This window comes from Microcaecilia unicolor, chromosome 4, assembly GCF_901765095.1.
Source record: "Microcaecilia unicolor chromosome 4, aMicUni1.1, whole genome shotgun sequence".
Taxonomy (NCBI): Eukaryota; Metazoa; Chordata; class Amphibia; order Gymnophiona; family Siphonopidae; genus Microcaecilia; species Microcaecilia unicolor.
This window is the reverse complement of record NC_044034.1, coordinates 161,241,517-161,263,975: the sequence shown is the minus strand read 5'-3', so window position 1 is coordinate 161,263,975 and position 22,459 is coordinate 161,241,517. Positions and strand designations below refer to the sequence as shown.

Genomic DNA, 22,459 nt, shown 5'->3' with positions numbered 1-22,459 from the left:
ATCCAATATCAACATCTTCCCTTTCCTTCCCACTTGAAGATCCCTTGTGGCTCATTAGCATAGAAGAGAGCTTTATGGGTACCAGTGGGTGCTGAACACCCTCAATATTGATCAAGCTTCTTCACTGTGTCCACAGAGAGGTAAATTTGTATTGTGTTTGGCACCCCCAATCATTTTGAAATTTTGGCACCTATGGCTCATGACCAGCCTAGACAGAAGAGGAAGTGAAAATATATAAAAATATTTTTGTGATATTGACAGCTGAAGTTTAGGAATTGTAGACTTATTAACTTGCATAGGCATACGGATAGATTTTTGTTTTTAAAACTTTTTCTAAATTGATCTCAAAGGCAGAATGATCTCCTTTTTGCTGAACCTTTCGCCTTACAACACTACTGTATTTCCTGCAGGGAAGATGGATGTCCCGTTGAGGCATTTGTGCTACCTGGCAGCATTTTGCTATGCTCCAGCAGAAGAGTACAACACCATGATGTCCTGCAGGACTGATAATGGGGCACCACAGAGTCCAATCCCATGGCCCAGAAGAGGATGTGGCACTGTCTACATACTGCTGGGACTCCTTATGTGCTTTGCAACAGTGATGTCAAATGACACACAGGTTGAGAACTGCTGCCCTATACTGATCTTGTGAAAACTCAGAATAATCTTCCCCAAAGAAAAGACCACATAGAACCTGTAATTTGTTGGTTAAGCTCCTGACCAGTACAAGGGTTCAAGGTGTCTTAGGCTTTATCTAATCGGTCTCCCCACCCCCATCCCATTACATTATGGTTTTAAATACTAAAATTTGTTCTGTGTATATCTCCATACACAAATGGTGAGGGCAATTTCAAAAAGTACAGGAGTGGAGGAATGGCCTAGTGGTTAGAGCACCGGTCTTGCAATCCAGAGGTGGCTGGTTCAAATTCCACTGCTGCTCCTTGTGATCTTGGGCAAGTTACTTAACCCTCCATTGCCTCAGGTACAAACTTAGATTGTGAGCCCTCCTGGGACAGAGAAATATCCAGTGTACCTGAGCTACTACTGGTGTGAGCAAAATCTAAATAAATAAATAAAATATTGATGATTCTTTCCCTTTGTATGGCAGTCAAGGGCAGTCAAGATCTATAGTGTTGCTTTGACCAAACCTGCTCTTTACGGACCCCCAAGCTTCTGCCCTAGGCAACCACCAAGTCTTGCCTAACCCTGGTTAAACACAGAACGGTTAGCTTATGTGGTACTCATGGTTGTATTAAAGAAGAAAGATAACAAGGGTACATGTGTGCACAAATTTTTATTCTCCAAAAAAGCAACTCTTTTTCTTCCATCTTAGGATCATCACTACTGTGCAGTTAACTTCTGAAGTAGCATTATAAAACACAAGCAAAAACATCACTCTGATGGAAAGACTAAAAAACAATTTAGAAGCAGGAAGCCAATAGATAATTTGCAACATCTCAAAATAACTAGTTAATTCAATTCAGAAAGCATTGTGTATGCCCCCACAACAAAAAATGTTAATCTACAATGCAGGATAAAGCATTTCCCACATAAATATTTTGAATAGGAAGAATTCATAAACTAGAATTGCGTAATAAAAGTAGAAATTGACTATCAGATCTCAACCCACCATGCTACTTAGTAACCATCTACTCACATACCTACCACAGTAGGAAAGCTGATTATCTATTTAAGTAATGGGCTAAGACATTCATATGTTGAAATCCTTATGTTTTTAAAGTGAAAAAGTTTGCTAAAATGAGGCTACTCACCTTACAAACAGAGGTGATGTTAATGTTTATCATTTTGTTCAACATCTGTAAGGAAGCAACAAGAGAACTATCAAAGTTAATAAACACCAACAAATGAGAGCTTTAGGTTTAAAAGCAATAAAAAATTTGCAGAAAACAAACAGGAAGGCGGTGGAGACAAAAACAATGCAATTCAAGAATACTTGAGGTAAGAACAGACGATCCTTAGATATAAAGTAATGAGGGCAAGTCTGGGATTTATATAATGCACCAGGCACTACAACAAGCAAACTGGATAGGCCTTATGGGTTCTTATCTGCTGCCATTCAACATAAAATATTAAATAGGTCATTTTACAAGAGTCCACTCTCAGAAACAGATGGTGTATATGTGTAAACGGTGATTTCAGAAAGCACCATTTCTGCATGTAGATGTGCTGGGATGCAGAGTTCAAAGGGGGCACAGTTTGGGCAAGATGGAAAAATGTGTGTGTAGCTCCCATTTACACTGGGACTACATGCATATATTACAAAGTCTCACCACTGGCTTTTGCACCTGCTCCGAGGCATGCAAAAATATCAACAGTAAAACAGGGAGTAATTGTGCTCACATTTCTGTAATGTCTAACACATACCTCAAAAAAGCATTAGGCAAGGTTATTTCATGCAGTTCCTTAATTGGCTCCTTTTGTACATATAGGTTTGCAAAATGCAGAACATATGTGTGCATAATAACTGCCACATATGCTGCCAAATCAGCATGTACATATGCACATGTACATAGTGGCACTTACACACATTAAACCCCAAGTGGTACTGTTCTTTCTCTGCATCTACAGATTTGTAAAATGGATACTCTGGTCTGATGTGCCAGACGCGCACTCCTACAAATCCTTGCCCGTTTCAACATTTTATTGATGACAAATCAAAACAATATCACATTCCACTTACTTTACAAAAACTCACTCAGGTATAACTTTACAATTAGATCTCTGTGCTAGTTACAGTCATCAGATTTTCTTTTAACACCCCCCCCCAAAAAAAAAACAAAATTTCACAGCACAAGTCCACATCTCTCATCATGATGGTTCATGTTGTGTAAACCGTTTCCATTTCCCAATCCCTCACCCCGACCTCCACCCTCCCCCTCCCCCTCCGCCACTCTTATCAATGTTATTGTCACATAAGTATTAATCCACAAACGAACCTTTTCCGGAGATGGGAAGGCGGTAGAACGAGAGGGCATGAAATGAGATTGAAGGGGGGCAGACTCAAGAAGAATGTCAGGAAGTATTTTTTCATGGAGAGGGTGGTGGATGCTTGGAATGCCCTCCCGCGGGAGGTGGTGGAGATGAAAATGGTAACGGAATTCAAACATGCGTGGGATAAACATAAAGGAATCCTGTGCAGAAGGAAGGGATCCTCAGGAGCTTAGCCGAGATTGGATAACAGAGCCGGTAGTGGGAGGCGGGGCTGGTGGTTGGGAGGCGGGGATAGTGCTGGGCAGACTTATACGGTCTGTGCCAGAGCCGGTGGTAGGAGGCAGGGATAGTGCTGGGCAGACTTATACGGTCTGTGCCGGAGGTGGGGCTGGTGGTTGGGAGGCGGGGATAGTGCTGGGCAGACTTATACGGTCTGTGCCAGAGCCAGTGGTTGGGAGGCGGGGCTGGTGGTTGGGAGGCGGGGATAGTGCTGGGCAGACTTATACGGTCTGTGCCCTGAAGAACACAGGTACAAATCAAAGTAGGGTATACACAAAATTAGCACATATGAGTTATCTTGTTGGGCAGACTGGATGGACCGTGCAGGTCTTTTTCTGCCATCATCTACTATGTTACTATGTTACTATGTATAAGCACTTTACACTCTGCTACAACACATTAAGCACTAAACTCTTCCCCCATGTAGGCTCGATGTATCACCCGGAATGCACACTCCCTATACTAGGCCCAACTTATCAATTTGGGGATCCCCTTCATATATTGAGTGATGTTCCAGGTTCCTTTCCCATATTTTATAAAAAGTTCTGCATTCAGCAGAGCCTTTTATAAAATACTGGGGGAATGTCCCAACTGACACATCCTGTTTCCCACAAACAGAATCAATGTAATGTATTTTAAATATTTTATTGTACTCTACTTTGGCAGTATATCCTTTTAGCAGTATATCAAATACAACTAAATGTGAAGCAGATCTTCACATCTATAGGGTATGATATTCAAACAGCTTTTCTAGATAACTTCAGAAATCAATCAGACAGGTGGCCAGAAAATTTGATGTTTGTCCAGAAGGTTTGCTAGGAGTCAGCTAGGGTTTAACAAGGTATAACTGATATTGAGTACTGGTTAAGTCTGGTCCGGACAAATACCTATCCTGAAATTAACCAATTTTCTCCAGCTAACTTTAACAGGGCATATTAACAACAACAACAACAAAAAAAGACAGCAACTCAACCAGTTATCTTTTTGAATATCCTGATTAAAGTTAACCTGTGATATGGCCCATCACCTAATGTCAAAAATGGCAAAACATTATTATTCAACTAAACAGAGAGGGACACAAAGTACAAAACAAGCAACAAAAAGCACCAGGCGCCTTCAAAACTGGAACATGTTCTTTAATTAGTAGTATAAACAATGCTGTACATCATTGACCCGACATGGGCCGTGTTTTGCCACTCAGTGCCTGCATCAGGGATCTTGTTCTTGCTTGAAGAGAATACAAGTACTTGGTACTCACGTTTCACATTCAGATTTCATATAAACATTAATTATCTTCAAGCTCGTGCATGAGCAATTTGATCTATCGTCAGTGTTTGACCTTGTGGACCACGATATGCTTTTGGAATCAGATTGTTTAGGCATAAATGGAAATGTTCTGAAATGGTTCAAGGGATTTCTAACCCACACATCTTATAAGGTTAAACAGAGTGGGACATTGTCAGACAGCTGAAGGAATACTTGTGGAGTTCCACAAGGCTCTCTTCTATCGCCCACTCTGTTCAACATTGTTTTTAACATTCTTTGGGACTGGAACTAACTAGAGAAGGCTTTCTTACTTATAGTTAGGCTGATATCACAGTATTGATTCCCAATAATTTCTCTATACCTCAAATAGTGCCTTTTGTGGAAAAGTGTCTAACTCTAATCAGTTCCTGGATATTACGTAATAGAAGTTGATGACCGATAAAACTAAATTTTTTATTACTGGATGACTCTGACCTGTAATTAGATCATATCATAAAAAATGGGACAAGATATGCATTATCTCCAGAAGTTAAAGTATTGGGGTTAATATAGAGCAAACTCCTTCTTTAGAATCACAACTTAAAGTCCTAATTAAACGTGTTCTTTTCCTTCTAAAGAATTTGAGACAAATCAGGAAGTTTTTTTCACTTTGATCAGTTTAATTTACTGGTGCAAGCAGTGCTTTTAGCTAACCTAGATTATTGTAATTTGATATATTTGGGTGCCTCTAAACAAATAATTCATAGACTAATATCTATACAAAATACTGCAGTCACTCATTTTTTCATTGAAGATAGAATTTCATATTGTTTTGTTGAACTTCATCGGTTACCTATAGAGGCAAGGATTTTGTTTATATTTTCTTGTCTATTATATAAGATTTTAAAGGGGTGAATGTCCAGTTTATATTATAGATCATTTCAAATTTATATCTAATAATAGAGAAAGAAGATCTTGTCATAATTGTTTTGTTTTTTGTTCTTCCATCAATTAGAGAAGTAAAGAGATTCAAATTACATAATAGTTTACTTGTAGTACAGGCGCCTAAGGTATGGAATTCTTTTCTTTTTCATATTAACTTTCAGGATGAGTTACTTAATTTTAAAAAGAACTTGAAAACTATGCTTTTCAAGGAATTTCTGAGGAGATAACTTTTAAAATCTTTTTGCTAATTCCTAAGAAACTATCTTGGTCTTTTACTTGTCAACCGCTCTGAACATGGCAGGTAGTAGCAGTATAGATTAATTGTTGTAATGTAACTGGGCATGCCCTGCTGAATATCAGCACCATAATACTTAAATAAACCCAGTGGAGAAAAAGAAGCAGAAAAGTACCTAGTGGTTCAAATCCCAGGGCAGTTCCTTGTGGCTTTGGGCAAGTCACTTAACCTTCCATGAATCAGGAAAAGGCAGTGGCAAACCACTCCTGTATCATGCTAAGAAAACCAAAAGAGGAGGGAGGGGGTCTTTTATTGTGTGGTTGCCAGGAGTCAGTCAGTTTGACTTGAGAGTATATCTGTACCTGGAGTGAAGAAACAAAAAGGGTACTTTGGGGCCTGGTTCACTTCCCGAGAATGGTTTCTCCTCCTTGGGTAGGGCAGACTCCCAGCTGCAGATACATGTTAGAACCTTTGTTAAACTCAGGTTTATATGTACAAGATTCTAGCAGGAGCACCTGCTTAATGATTATCAGCTCGACTATATAAAAGCACTTAAAAACTGAGACTGGATTGAAAATGAAGATTGGTCTGTGTACTTATTTGGATCCAAAGGCACAAAATGACCTTCTGAGACCAACTAAAGAAGTGGATTCATAACCTAGGAGACTGGGTTAGTAAGAAATTTTATAACTCTGAGCAGGTAGGACTAGTAGGTACCAGCAACAGAAAACAATAGATCAGTTTGTAGAATAGAAAACTTGAAGCCTTACTGGTTAGGATCTCTCAAGTTACTAACTGAACAAATGTAGGATTTCTTATACAAATGGGCTCCTGTTCCAAGTCAGGCCCTACTGGAAGCCCCAGGGAGATTCTGTGAGGAACCTTGGAGGCAGTCCTGCTGTACACCTTGTGGAAACCGAATGAGCAGTTTCTCAATAGAGGCCTCATGAATACTGTGCCATATCACTTTTAGGGACCCCTACCATTTTTTATTTTTTTTTACATCCTTCATGTACAGAGGCTCCTCCCATAGCAACTGCAGAAGCTTAAGGGATCTTCAAAAATTAGAAGAATGGTCAAGGATCTAGCAGTTAAAATTTAATGCCAAGAACTGCAGAGTGATGTACTTGGAGTCCAGAAATCCAAAAGAAAGATACCAAATAGGAGGGGAGAGATTAGTAAGCACGACTCAGGAGAGAGACCTTGGTGTCAGAGGATATGAAAGTAAAGAAACAATGTAACAAGGCGACAGCTATGGCCAGAAGGATGCTAGGCTGCATAGAGAGGGATATAACCAGGAGAAGAAAGGAGGTGTTGATGCCCCTCTACAAGTCGTTGGTGAGGCCCCACTTGGAGTATTGTGTTCAGTTTTGGAGACTGCATCTTGCTAAAGATGTAAAAAGACTGGAAGCGCTACAAAAATGGTATGGGGTTTGAGTTGCAAATTGTATGAGAGTCTTGCCAACCTAAACACATATACTTTGAAGGAAAGGAAAAACAGGGTGACATGATACAGACATTCAAATATTTGAAAGGTATTAATCTGCAAACAAACCTTTTCCGGAGAGAACTAGAGGACACGAACTGGGGTTGAAGGAGGGCAGACTCAGGAGTAATGTCAGGTAAGCAAAGATACTTACCTGTAGCAGCTATTCTCCGAGGACAGCAGGGTGATTGTTCTCACATGTGGGTCGACGTCTGTGTTGGCCCAGGAAACAGCAATTTTTTCCCAAGCAAAAAATATAAAAGTTTTGCCAGTCTTCTGGCGCGTGAATCGCGCACACCGAACATGAGCAGACAACTTCCCACCCGTTGCGCGAGCGTGCCCCTTCAGTTAAATCAAAAAGCATAAAAGCAAACAAATAACAACTCCAAAGGGGAGGTGGGTGGGTTTGTGAGAACAATCAGCCTGCTGTCCTCGGACAATACCTGCTACAGGTAAGTATCATCGCTTTCTCCCAGGACAAGCAGGCTGCCTGTTCTCACATGTAGGGTATCCCTAGCAACCAAGCTCACTCAAAACAATGAACATTGGTCAATTGGGCCTCGCAACAGCGAGGACATACCATAGATTGACCTGAAACCATAAACAACTAACAGAGTGCAGCCTGGAACAGAACAAAAATGGGCCTGGGGGGTGGGGGGGGGGGGGTGAAGTTGGATTCTAAACCCCAAACAGATTCTATACCACTGACCGCCCAAACCGACTGTCATGTCGGGAATCCTGCTGAAGGCAGTAGTGAGATGTGAATGTGTGGATTGATGACCATGTTGCAAGTCTGACGACACCCAGCTTTCTCTCTCCACACTGGACATCACTGCAGAAACCCAGGCCAAAGTATCGGCCTGCCTATCTGACATTGCTGCCTGGATGTCCAACCGCCACCTGAAACTGAACATGTCTAAGACCGAGCTTCTTGTCTTTCCACCCAAACCCACTTCTCCTCTCCCTCCACTCTCTATCTCAGTTGATAACACCCTCATCCTCCCCGTCTCATCTGCTCGCAACCTCAAAGTCATCTTCGACTCCTCCCTCTCCTTCTCTGTGCATATCCAGCAGATAGCCAAGAGCTGTCGCTTCATTCTGTATAACATCAGCAAAATTCGCCCTTTCCTCTCTGAGCACACCACCCAAACACTCGTCCACTCTCTCATTACCTCTCGCCTTGACTACTGCAACCTACTCCTCACTGGCCTCCCACTTAGCCATCTATCCCCCCTTCAATCCGTTCAGAACTCCGCTGCACGTCTTATCTTCCGTCAGGACCGATATGCCCATATCACCCCTCTCCTCAAGTCACTTCAGTGGCTTCTGATCAGGTACCGCATACAGTTCAAGCTTCTCCTACTTACCTACAAATGCACTCGATCTGCAGCCCCTCATTACCTCTCTACCCTCATCTCCCCTTACGTTCCTAACCGAAACCTCCACTCACAGGTCAAATCCCTCCTCTCAGTACCCTTCTCCTCCACCGCCAACTCCAGGCTCCACCCTTTCTGCCTCGCCTAACCCTATGCTTGGAATAAACTCTCTGAGCCTATACGCCAAGCCCCCTCCCTGCCCATCTTCAAATCCTTACTCAAAGCCCACCTCTTCAATGTCGCCTTCGGCAGATAACCATTATACCTCCATCCAGGATATCTAGACTGCCCCAACTTGACATGTCGTCCTTTAGATTGTAAGCTCCTTTGAGCAGGGACTATCCTTCGTTGTTAAACTGTACAGCAGCGCTTTAGAAATGTTAAGTAGTAGTAGTAGTCTTTCAAATCTCTTCAATGGAAGCTGACTTCAAATAAGCCACAGACACAGCCATGGCTCTAACATTATGAGCCGTGACATGGCCCTCCAGAGTCAGCCCAGCTTGGGCATAAGTGAAGGAAATGCAATCTGCTAGCCAATTGCAGATTGTGCGTTTTGCGATGGCAACTCCCCTCCTGTTGGGATCAAAAGAAACAAACAATTGGGCGGACTGTCTGAAGGGCTTCGTCCGCTCCACGTAAAAGGCCAATGCTCTCTTGCAGTCCAAGGTATGCAAACTGCTTTCACCAGGTTGAATATGAGGACGGGGAAAGAATGTTGGCAAGACAATTAACTGGTTCAGATGGAACTCCCGACACCACCTTCGGCAAGAACTTAGGGTGCGTGCAGAAGACTACTCTGTTGTGATGAAACTTAATATAAGGTGCTTGGGCTACCAAGGCTTGAAGCTCACTGACTCTACGAGCTGAAGTAACTGCCACCAAGAAAATGACCTTCCAGGTCAAGTACTTTAGATGGCAGGAATTCAGTGACTCAAAAGGAGCTTTCATCAGCTAGGTGAGAACGACGTTCAGACCATGACACTGGTGGAGGTTTGACCGGCTTTGACAAAAGCTAACCTCTCATAAAGCGAACAACTAAAGACTGTCCAGAGATAGGCTTACCCTCTACACGGCGATGATAAACACTAATCGCACTAAGGTGAACTCTTATGGAGTTGGTCTTGAGACCAGACTTTGATAAGTGTAGAAGGTATTCAAGCAGGGTCTGAGTAGGACAAGAAAGAGGATCTAGGGCCTTGCTGTCACACCAAATGGCAAACTTCCTCCATTTGAAAGAGTAACACTTCTTAGTGGAATCTTTCCTGGAAGCAAGCAAGACTCAGGAGACACCCTCTGAAAGACCCAAGGAGGCGAATTCTAAGCTCTCAACATCCAGGCCGTGAAAGCCAGAGACTGGAAGTTGGGATGTAGAAGTGACCTCTCATTCTGGGTGATGAGGGTTAGAAAACACTCCAATCTCCACGGTTCCTCGGAGGAGAACTCCAGAAGAAGAGGGAACCAAATCTGACGCGGCCAGAGGGGTGCAATCAGGATCATGGTTCCGCAGTCTTGCTTGAATTTCAGCAAAGTCTTCCCCACCAGAGATATGGGAGGATAAACATACAGAAGGCCTGTCCTCTAATGCAGGAGAAAGGCATCTTACGCTAGTCTGTCATGGGCCTGAAGCCTGAAACAAAACTGAGGGACCTTGTGATTGATCTGAATGGCAAAAAGATCCACCGAGGGGGTGCCCCACGCTCGGAAGATCTTAAGGGCTATGCCCATGTTCAGAGACCACTCGTGAGGTTGCATAATCCTGCTCAACCTGTCGGCCAGACTGTTGTTTACGCTGCCAGATAAGTGGCTTGGAGAAACATGCCATGACGGCGTGCCCAAAGCCACATCTGGACAGCTTCCTGACACAGAGGGCGAGATCCGGTGCCCCCCTGCTTGTTGGTGTAATACATGGCAAGCCATGATCTGTTGAGACGTTCAAACTATGGACACCAGGGACAGGAGGTTGTCTGCCCTTGTCTCGGGAAGATAAGCTCAAGCTGTCTTTGTGTTCAACAGAGCTCCAATGAATTCCAACTTTTGAACTGGGTTGAGATAGGACTTGGAATAATTGATCACATACCCCAGTAGCTCTAGCACTTGAATAGTCATTCGCATGAACTGTAGAGCGCCTGCCTCCGAGGTGCTCTTCCCTAACCAATCGTCGAGATAAGGGAACACATGCACTCCCAGTCTGCGTAGCGACGCTGCGACTACCGCTAGGAAGTTTGTAAACACTCTGGGCGCAGACGCCAGACCAAAGGGCAGTACACAGTATCCTTTAAGTCCAGAGAGCATAGCCAATCATTTTTCTTGAATCATGGGAAGAAGGGTGCCCAGGGAAACCATCCTGAACTTTTGTTGGACTAGAAATGTGTTCAGGGCCCTCAGGTCTAGGATGGGACGCATTCCCCCCCCCCCCCCCCCCGTCTTTTTCTGTACAAGGAAGTACCTGGAATAGAATCCCAGCCCTTCTTCCCCTGGTGGAACGGGTTTGACCGCTTGGGCCTTCAGAAGGGTGGAGAGTTCCCCTGCAAGTACTTGTTTGTGCTGGGAACTGTAAGAATGAGCTCCCGGTGGGCAATTTGGAGGTTTGGATTCCAGATTGAGGGTGTATCCTGACCGGACTATTAGAAGAACCTACCAGTCAGAAGTTATGAGAGGTCACCTTTGGTGAAAAAATATCAACCGGTGCGGACACTTTTACTGTGGCTATACTTAACTAGAGCCAGTCAAAAGTCCGTTCCCTGCTTTTGCTGGGGAGCAGCATGGGCCTTAGACGCACGCTGTTCACGAGAACGAGCGTGCTGGGGCTGAGCCTGGGCAGGCTGCCGAGAAGCAGGAGTATACCTATGCCTAGAATGGGAATAGGGAGCACTCCTCTTCCCCTCAAAATACCTGCTATATGAGGAGGTAGTAGCAGAAGACGTCCGGTGGGAGAGAGAATCCATAGCATCATTATGCTTCTTGATCTGATCAACAAGATCCTCTACTTTTTCACCAAAAAGGTTGTCCCCCCCGGCAAGGAACATCCGCCATTTGCTGCTGGACCGAATAATCGAGGTCAGAAACACGCAGCCATGAGAGTCTATGCATCACTATACCTTGAGCAGCGTTCCTGGATGCTACATCAAAAGTGTCGAACGTACCCCTGGCCAGGAATTTTCGACACACCTTCTGCTGCCTGCAGGAACTTTTTTTTTTTTTTTTTTTTTTAACTAAAAATTGAAGTAAAATAAAGAAATATATAGGACAAAAAGCGAAAAACTCGCAAAGACTCTTTCCTGGGCCTGAGAGGAGCGCAGATAGAAACCTACCGCACCTCAACGCGGAGAAAAGAAAACTGAAGGGGCACGCTCACGTGATGGGCGGAAAGTTGCCCGTGATTCGCGTGCCAGAAGACTCTGGCAAAACTTTTATATTTTTTGCGTGGGAAAAAATTGCCATTTCCTGGGCCGACACAGACATCAACCCACGTGAGAACAAGCAACCTGCTTGTCCTCGGAGAAGTATGTTTTCACGGAAAGGGTGGTAGATACGTGGAATGCTCTCCTGTGGGAAGTGGTAGAGATGAAAACGGTAATGGAATTCAAATGTGCGTGGGATCAACACAAAGAAATCCTATTTATTGCATTTGTATCCCACATTTTCCCACCTATTTGCAGGCTCAATGTGGCTTACATTGCTCTGCCCTGGCTATTGCCATGGCAGAATAGAAATATAATTAATAATAACACAAGAATATGAGTAACATAGTGGAATAAAACATTAGGTGTAACAAGATTGATAATGAAATAACAAAACAGTAATGTATTAGAGGTGATGGGTCGTTATGATATGTTCTATCGAAGAGACAGGTCTTCAGTGATTTCCGAAACTTGATAAGGTCACTTATTTTTTTCCCATCAAGCGGTAATGCATTCTAAAACTGCGTTCCTATGTAAGAAAAACTGGATGAATGTATTAGAAGGAATGGATCTACAGAATGTTAGCAGAGATTGGGTGGCAACGCCGGTAATTGGGAAGCAAAACCAATGTTGGGCAGACTTCTACAGTCTACGCCCTGATCATAACTGAATAGATATGGATGGGCTGGAATGTAAATTTTAAGGGGTTTCAATGTTAGCTTCAGAACTTTTAGTACAAGAACATTGCTGGGCAGACTTCAACGGTCTGTGCCCTGAGAATGGCAAGGACAAATCAAACTCGGGTATACACATAAAGTATCACATACCATGTAAAATGAGTTTATCTTGTTCAGGTCTTTATCTGCTGTCATTTACTATGTTCCTGCATATTATCCAGCAGCACCTTCCTCTATAAAAGACCTTGCTTTAACTTGAATCTTAGATTTTATATTTGCTTTTCTAAATCCAAGCTCAGTATTATTTAGATTCAGGTACAGAAGGTATTCTTCCTGTCTGAGAGGATTTACCATCTGAGGTCTGCACCACTGTCTGAAACAGTGTTGGATTGGTTCTCCTCATATTTAGAAAATCGCTGCTACACAGTTCTCTGCATGAACTCCCTTTCTGCCCCTTGCAGCCCTAGCTCAGGGATTCCATCAGGGTCTATTCTGTCCCCAACATTGTTTAACATTTTCTTGGCTCATTAGAAAAGCCATAGTGGGTCAGAACAATGGTCCATCTAGCCCAGTATCCTGTTTCCAACAGTGGCCAAGCCAGGTCACAAGCACCTGGCAGAAACCCAAACAGTGACAACATTCCATGCTACCAGTCCCAGGGCAAGTAGTAGCTTCCCCATGTCTGTCTCAATAAGCAGACAATGAACTTTTCATTCAGGAAATTGCCCAAACCTTTTTAAAATCCAGATATGCTAATTGCTGTAACTACATCCTCCGGCAGACAGCTCCAGAGTTTAATTATTCGTTGCGTGAAAACATGTCCTCCTATTTGTTTTACAAGTATTTACATGTAAGTTCATTGAGAGTCCCCTAGTCTCTGTACTTTTGGAAGTAACAAAGAAATCAATTCACTACTACTTGTTCTACACCACTCAGGATTTTGTAGACCTCAATCATATATCCCCTCATCTGTCTTTTTTCCAAGCTGAAGAGCCCTAACCTCTTTAACCTCTCCTCATATGAGAGGCTTCTATGTTGACCCTAGCACAATCCCTTGGCATGACTGCATATGTGTATGCTGATGATATCCAAGTGCTTATCCCTTGTTCTTCCGTTGAAATTTCTACTGTTAATCACAAACTCATTTAGATTTCAGAGTGGCTCAAGAAACACAAATTGGCTCTCAATCCAAACAAGTCCAAAACCATATTCTTTCAATATAAACTGGGTCCTACTCTATCCACACCAATTTCCCTTGCAAACATTTCTGTGCCTCAGGTTGATACTGTCCGTATCCTTGGAATACTGGTAGATTCCAACCTATCATTTCTCCCACTAATCTCTCTTATTACAAATTACAACTTATTCATTCTATCTGCTCACTGATTCTCCTGACAGCACTGAATATACTGCTTCACGTGTTGGTCATTTCACAATTAGATTACTGTAATCCCTCTACAAAGACCTTCGGGTCAAGGATATCTGCCACCTACAGATTATTCAAAACACTGCTATCCATCTAATTTCCAACTCACACAAATATAATCCTATAACCCCATATCTTAAAAACGCTCGTTGGCTTCCTGTTACCCATCGTATCACTTATAAAATCCTACTGCTCGTTTTCAAAATGTTGCACGCTGGACAGTCCCTTTATCTCTTCCGCCACCTCATTCCTTACTGCCCAGCGAGAACACTCAGATCTGCACAACACAATCAATTAGTAGTACCCTGCCACCAAGAAATAACCATGAGCACACTAGACATGCTATTTTTAGCATGCAAGGTCTCCAACTTTGGAACTGTCTCCCCATTTCTCTCCATCTACAGAAACACTTGAGAAATTCAAAACAGACCCAAAGACCCACCCCTTTTTGAAGATGCATACCATTAATGTGCTGGCATTTCTAGTGGTTTCTCGGGAAGTAATCTCGAAGATACTTGTGGCATTCGCTCATTTCCACTCCCCTTCCTATCCTATTATTGTAGTTCTACCCTCTATCCTCAAAGTCATGTCTAAACTCCATCTCTCTTCTTTCTTGTTTCTAGAATATTAAATGCCTTTTGATCTGGCCTAAATCCCCCTGGAACACCAGAAGAGGAACGAGATGTTCTGCAGTGCAGAAAGCAGTCCAAAGAGTAGAACACACATCTAATATGATAACAAAGCTTTATTTGTGCCACTTTGTAAAATGTCCCAATGTGGCCATGTTTCACCTCAGTAGAGGCTGCGTCAGGGGCTAAAACAGCTATTGCGGTCCCAAAGGGCACATACACACTATAAAGCTAAAAGCCAATGAAAGCAGTAACAATCAGCCTTGCAGCTCACAGGGAGATATTCAAGAGAACCGAGTGGCACAAATAAGGTCTTTCTATCATATAAGATGTGTGCTCTGCTGTTCTTTGGACTGCCAAACCCCCTAGGGTAGCTTCAGAAAGAGTGGTCTGTAGTACCCTTTGACCATCTTAAAAGTAGCTGTGATTGAAACCTCAATATTTGTTGATTTATTTACAGAATGAATTGGTGAGATACATTTTGTAAACCTATAAGTCAGTAAATCTTGTTGGGAGGAATCACTGAATAGATGGGGAGATTGGGAGTAGCTGGTTAGTTAGATGGGAAAGAAGCTGGAGGCTGGCTTAATTTCTAGATGAAGACTAGCTGAGAGAGATAGCGGGAGAGAGAGAGATAGCGGGAGAGAGAGAGAGAGAGAGATAGCGGGAGAGAGAGAGAGAGAGACTTGGGTGGCTGGGGGAGCTGGTTGTCTATTTGTGCCAGAAGTCTGGAGTGGTGTATTAAGGCCTTATCTAGAAAGCTTTTACAGTAAATCCATCCCTGAAGGAGCTGTGGTACACCTCAAAGGGGATTTTCTCTTCCACGTCCCTCCCCAACATAGCTCTTCAGCTTTGGTGGGGACAGCAGCAGGAATGGGGTGAAAGAAGTCTCAGCCACTTGGCTTCCACACTTTGACTTGGCTCCTAGACTGAAATGAAAAATTATCAACACCTACAGGAGGTTACTCTACCACTCTGCGATTCATATTGTATATCTGAGGGTGGGAGTTGTGAGGGAGAATTGATTTTACAATTCAATATGCAGAAAGAAACCCTGATGTCCCACCAAAGTGTTGTCAGTAGATTAATTATGCTAGTCTACCTGAAAGGTGCTTGCAGCAACTTAACCTTTTCATAAATTGATAATACAGGATTGAACAAAAGGCATTACTGCATACTTTGTGCAAACAAATGGGTTTACAAGTATTTTCCCCTCTTCCCACTTGTTTTCACGCTGGCTCTAAGTTTTGAGACATCTTTGGGAACTTATTTATAAACTAATTAAAAGTTGCCCTTGAACAGACATGCATTAAAACTTATCAGAGTAGACTGTAAGGCTTCACCTGTGTACGGTATGTGCTAAATTCAGCAACTCAACACTGACGTGCTTGTAAATTAAGATCCTTTTGAAAGAATGCCACTTAATTTCACTATCTTCTGTCAGCATCATAGTGGCATCTTCATGCACAAGGTCTATCTGCATGAACTTTATTTTTAAAGTAATGCATGGTTTTTTTTTTACTTAGCACCAGTTTCAACTCTGCCTTCAATCATTTAGTAACTACTGATGTTTTGAAGAAAATCACCCAATACATACATATTGTTGCCAATACCTCTGCTCAAAGGATACAATGTTTTCAAAATGTCTGCATTGAGAAAGTCTGTGCCAAGTTTCAAAGCGAAGTGCTTGCAATTTTTGTACTCTGAAACTTGCCACAGTTGTACGTAGCTGTAGGTAGTTGCGCCTTCTATATGAGATGTTACTTTTCATGGAAAATGATACGAGTCATTTTGAAAATGCTATCTACATGTACCGTTTTCATCCCTGATCAAAACATTATTGGGAATATCTTCTTTAAATGCAGCTGAAAGAACTCTTAGCACATTGAGGAATGCCAGTTTCCAGACTGCTAATTTACAAGCATAAACGACTTTATGTTTCAACAATTTTTATTGATGAGTTCACATGGTATACAAGACCATATTAATCAATATAAATCTAATAAATCAATAATAATCTATTAATCAATATAATTATATCGCATGTTAATAAACCTGAAACTTCTATCATCAATGTTTTCCAATCTTTTCTCCCCTATCCCTTCCCTCTTGTCTTCTTATATATTTATGATGTGTACATGTATAATTATAGTACTGTTGCACAACTATTAACAATAAACTTTTATATTAAACTCCAATAATTGTATCTCATCTTTTACTCTGTGTACTATCCCAACAGTATTTGCAGGTGGGTCCTCTTAATGTGTTCTTTCAAAGGATTGCTCTCCTAGCTAATGATACACGTCCCTCCAATATGCATAGAGTATTACCCTTCCCGAATCTACGCCCCCTCCCCCCCACCTCCCTCTCCCTCTACTCTTATGGAACCTTCTTCTTACTTCATGGTTTAGCTACCTCTACCTCTCCGCGTGCTATAACTACCAGAGTGTAGGTTATTGTTCTTGCTTCATTTGGCACTTTACAACTCTTTCTGTGCGTACCTCCCTATCTGTTCCTCATGGAAGAACTCAACCTGCATTAAGAAGTAGGCTCCGACCTCTAGGGCTTAAGATGTGTAAGTAGGGACCCCAGAGAGCCAGAAACGTCACTCTCTTTCTCTGCGAGAGTCTAATCTCCCTAGCCTCCCAAGAAACCAGCTGATGCAACTGATTTCTCCAGTGCCAGTATGCGGGAGGGTCTTTAACCGTCCAATACTGTAGAATACATTTCCTAGCTATTAAACACATCTTACGAAGCATCAGAGTTGTAAAGCGGTTTTGACCTCTAAAGGACCCCGGAAGATCCAAGATTAATTGCTCAACAGTCCCCAGGATCTTAATCCCCAGACGTCCTTCCCAGAAGCCTCGAACCTGAGTCCAAAATCTTTGCAATGCAGGACAACTCCAGAACATATGCAGCAGCGTACCCGGGCTCACTCCACACTTAAGACAGTTTGGGCTACGGTCCTCTCCCATATGCGCTAGTTGGGTCGCTGTCACATATCCCCTATGGATACATCGGTATGCACATTCTCTCAATCGGGCATCCGATACCAACAGGGGTATGCGCGCCACTGTCCTTGGTATATTCCAAGACTCCAGTGTCATTCCCAGCTCCCTCTCCCATGCACACCTCACTGATCTATATTCTCTGGGGGGTTGCCATCTAGTTAATGTTTTACAAAGCAGAGAGACAGTGACCTCTCCCTCGCCCTCTGAATTGAAAAAATCTTGAATTTTGCCTCCCAATTGACCTGACAAGGAAGTCCCCGGTAGTGAAGCTATATAATGTTGTATTTGTCTTATGGCGAATCTATTGCCCCAGGAATCCCCCACCTTATTTAACAAGTCTGCAGTTGAGAGGGGCTGCCCATCTTCACCCACCAGATGTGCCAAACATGTTATCCCCCGACTCACCCAATCAGCAAAATGTCTGCTCGACATCCCAGGCAAAAACTCACTATTCCCACAAATGGTGAGTTGATCCGTCACCGTCGGATCACCTCCAAGCCTACGTACAAGCCTTCTCCACACCTCTCGAAGTGGTCTTAACATCACACTCTTACGTAGTTTCTCTGGGATATTACCGGTTTTATGATGTAGCAATGAAAAAAGCCAGTAGGGCTCAAAATACGCCTTCTCCAGCGCAATTGGAGTATAACGTTGTGTACCCAGGAACCAATCTCCTAAGTGACGTAGCTGACATGCCTGATTATAGAGCGCTAGATCAGGCATTCCCATCCCGCCCCGGCTCCAACTGCCAATCAGGTGGGAGAATCGAATCCGTGGTTTCCTACCTTTCCAACAGAAGTTCGATGCTAAAGCATAGAATCTCTGAAGGTCTTTCCGATATAACCAAATTGGTATTGTCTGCAGTACATAGAGCCACCTCGGAAACAGCACCATCTTTATGAGATTTATTCTACCCAGCAGTGACAGTGGCAAATCCATCCAACCCTGTAACACCTTCCTGGTCTCCTCCAGCAACCACTTAATATTTAGTTCGTGTAGACGAGAAGTATCCATGGGTAACAAAATTCCTAAATATTTAAAAGAGGTTTGCGCCCTTTTTAGAGGAAATTCTCCTCTCCCACATCTCCAGACCTCCTCTGACGAAGCCAAAGCCTCTGACTTGTCAAGATTTAACCGGAGCCCCGCATAATCTCCATATTCCGAGATTATCTCCAGTAATGCACTTAAAGATTCTTGCAGGTTCGTCAGATGAACCAAAATGTCATCGGCAAAAGCTGCCACCTTAAATGCCTCTTTTCCTATCTCCATCCCTGTTACTGCAGGCTGTCTCATTATGTCCCTTAATAAAGGGTCCAACGTTAGCACAAACAGTAAGGGCGATAGAGGGCATCCTTGTCGCGTTCCTCTGCCTATTGCAAAGTCTGATGTTACTAACCCATTGACTAGTATGCGGGCCCTCGGTGTCGAATATAATGCTTTGATCCCTGACAAAAATCTCCCTGAGAATCCGTATTTTCGAAGGACCGCATATAGAAATTCCCAATGGACCCGATCGAACGCTTTTTCTGCGTCAAAGCTTATTAATACAGACTGTTTGTTCCCTCTTTTGCTAGCTTCCAAGGAGGTCAACACTCTACGGACATTTTTGGCGATTGTCCTTCCCTTTAAGAACCCTACTTGGGCATCGTGTATTAATTCCGGCAAAGTTTTCGCTAATCTGTTTGCCATGATCTTAGCCATTAGTTTGACCTCAAAATTCAGGAGTGAAATAGGCCTATAAGATGCTGTTAATTCCGGGTCTCTTCCTTTCTTAGGGATTACAACAATACAGGCAGTATTTAGTTCTGGAGGCACCTGTTCTTGATCTATTAAAGTGTTGAACATTGCAGTTAAAGGGTCTATTATCTCTTCCCCCATTATTTTGTAAAATTCCGCCCTATAACCATCCACCCCCGGCGTTTTATACAGCTGGCTTTGGTTAATGGCCAGCAGCACCTCCTCTGTTGTGATGGGATTGTTGAGCTTCTGCTCCTCTTGTGGAGTGAGGCCTGGCAGCCGCAACTGCTCTAGGTACAGGTCCCCCGACAAACCTTCATCTGTTGGGGTTCCATATAGCTCTTTATAATAGTTATAGAAGATCTCACTGATTTCTTGATCTGTGGAGACTCTTGTCCCCTGTCCTCCCTTCATAGTGAGAACCCTAGCTTTCCCTTGTTTAACCGCTATCAGCCGTGCCAACAGTCTCCCCCCTTTGTTGCCATGCCTATAAAGCTGATATTTGTAATAATTCTGCGATTTCACAGCTTTTTGATGGAGGGCTACATTTAATGCCGTTTGCAGGGATAGTAAATGTTGTTTATTCTCTAGGGAGGGTTGGCGACCATAGTATCTCCGAGCTTTGCACATTAGCTGACTAAGTCTTAATATTTCTTTAAGTCGGGCTTTACGTTTATGTGCCATATAGCTGATAATTTCTCCACGGAGTACTGCCTTAGCTGACTCCCAGTAGAGAACTGGGTCATTAGCATGTATTTCATTATGTAATTTATAATCCCGCCAACTTTGAAGTATGGACGCCTTAAAGTTTGAATCCCTATAGAGTTCTATTGGAAACGCCCATCTACCATATCCTCTTTGCTCCCCCCCGGGTGACCAGCACATTTCCACCCAGGCGTGATCCGAGATTACAGTGGCGCCTATTACCGAGCTCATCACTGAGCCAAAGAGCTGCTCTGAGACCAGCAAATAATCAATTCGGGCTTGCGTTCCATGTACTCGGGATAGATGCGTATAATCCCTTCCTTGTGGGTCAAGTGTCCGCCAAACGTCTACCAGCCCTATCTGTCGACAAAGATTGGGCAGCCCCCTATTCTCCTGAACAAGATTCTGTCTCCGGGCCCCCGTACTGTCCATCAAAGGATCCATCACTGTGTTGAAATCTCCGCCCAGTATCACAGGCAAAGTGTTGTGTCGTAACAATCTTAAGGTAAGCATCCTATAAAACTTCCTGTCATATTGATTCGGGGCATATACATTCCCAAACAACACCTTTTGGCGGTTTATGATAACCTCGCATATCAAAAATCTCCCTCCCGGGTCAGTGAATCGTACTTCCAATTTGTCAACTATCCCCTTTCTGAACAAGATGGCAACCCCTCCTTTTTTCCCCTGAGCTTCTGCGGCGACACATTCTCCCACCCACCAGGTACGTAATTTGGCATGCTCCACTGCTGATAGGTGGGTCTCCTGCAACAAAGCTATGTCTACTTTGTTTCTCTGCAAGTGTTGTAATATTTTAGTACGCTTAATGGGAGACGTGATCCCTCCTACATTCCACGTCACAACTCTCAGGGTTCCCAGTTCTCGTGAGATACCAGTCCTTGAGATCTATATCTCTCTTGTCTAGAAGAGGGGTGTCCCAGCCACCACCCCCCTCCCATTCCTAACATGTTCCATCTTCTTCCTTTCCAAAACCTTATCAAACAAAACCTCCAGGTCCCTGCGTTCCCCCAGTCTCTAACCCCCCTCCCTCACCCCTACATCTCCCCTCCCCCCCCTCTAATCCCAACCCCTCATTTAAACGTCCCCTGTCCCCAAACGGGACCATCACATATAACGCCTCTTACCCCTTCACCCTCTTGAAACCATTACCACCTCAACCACCCAATCTTAATTCCCTTACAGTTATAACAGAAATATATGAAGATAAAAGGGGTGCTCACATAACCTATATATTAATAACTTGCATGTCACAAAATCTCTGTCTCTGATTCCTCAGCAGATCTCCATTGATTTGCGGGGTAGCAACCACTTCTGTCGAGTATCTTGAAAGTCCTGCGTCCCCACCAGCACTCTCATTTCCTCGGAATCCATATTCTTAAACCAAGGTCGTCTCGTCTGCTTCCACAGTACGGAAGATTATTCTCTCTGGTGAGGCCCAGTTGCCAACTCCTCATGCCTCTCAGTTCTATGTTAACTCCCCCCAGGGGTGCTCATGTGCTAGGTTTATTTTAGTCAGTGGTGCGTTGCACTTTCTGCTTAATGTATAAGCATTTGCTGAGTCTGCCTATTGGGATCAACAGATAACCTGCAGTATTCTACTGCTGTAACAGTCATTAATAATCCAACTTCTAACAGTAACCATTTGTAATCCTTGCCCTGGAAGGCAGTTCGGTCTTCAGCACTCCTTCATGGGCCATTTATAGGTCCCCTGATATCTTATATTCAGCGTTCCTCTAGCGAACTCAGAAAGGCCTGCGCTTGTTCCACGGCAGTGAAGGTTTTTATCTCCGCCTGATAGGTTACCCGCAGTTTCGCCGGGTACTGTAAGGCAAATCTAATCTTCTTTTCAAACAGCTTCGTGCAAATCGGGGAAAACTTCCTTCGTTGCATCGCCACTGCCGTGGAGTAGTCCTGAAAACAAAGCACTTTCTTATTTCCATAGCGTAACTCCCGATCCTTCCTCAAGGCCTGCACTATAGCCTCTTTGTGTACAAAATTCAGCAAACGGCAGATCACCACTCGCGGCCTCGCAGTGTCTGAATGCCTGGGTCCCACCCGGTGCGCTCTTTCCACCTGGATGGCGCCGAGATCCTCCGGAAGCTGCAGCTGTTCTGCTAGCCAGTTTTCTATAAAGGCTCTTAAGTTAGTAGTTTCTATAGCCTCAGGCAGCCCCACAAATCTTAGATTGTTTCTACGAGACCTGTTCTCAAGGTCCTCCAGCTTCTCTTCATATGCCTCCACTTGGGTTCTGAGTTTTTTATTGTCTTCCTCTATTTTTTGTACTTTATCCTCCAAGGCCCCGTGTCTCTGCTGAAATTCCGTCAGCTCCTTGTT

General features: G+C 43.4%; 1 protein-coding gene across 1 annotated transcript in view; it reads right to left on the bottom strand.

Annotated features, from left to right (window-relative positions):
- HSD17B12 (hydroxysteroid 17-beta dehydrogenase 12) overlaps positions 1 to 22,459 on the bottom strand; it is a 342,292-nt gene that overhangs the window by 150,473 nt on the left and 169,360 nt on the right. Inside the window, exon 6 of the mRNA XM_030200806.1 lies at positions 1,773 to 1,817. Within this exon, the coding sequence (XP_030056666.1) occupies positions 1,773 to 1,817 (45 nt within the window). The remainder of the gene's footprint in view (positions 1 to 1,772; positions 1,818 to 22,459) is intronic.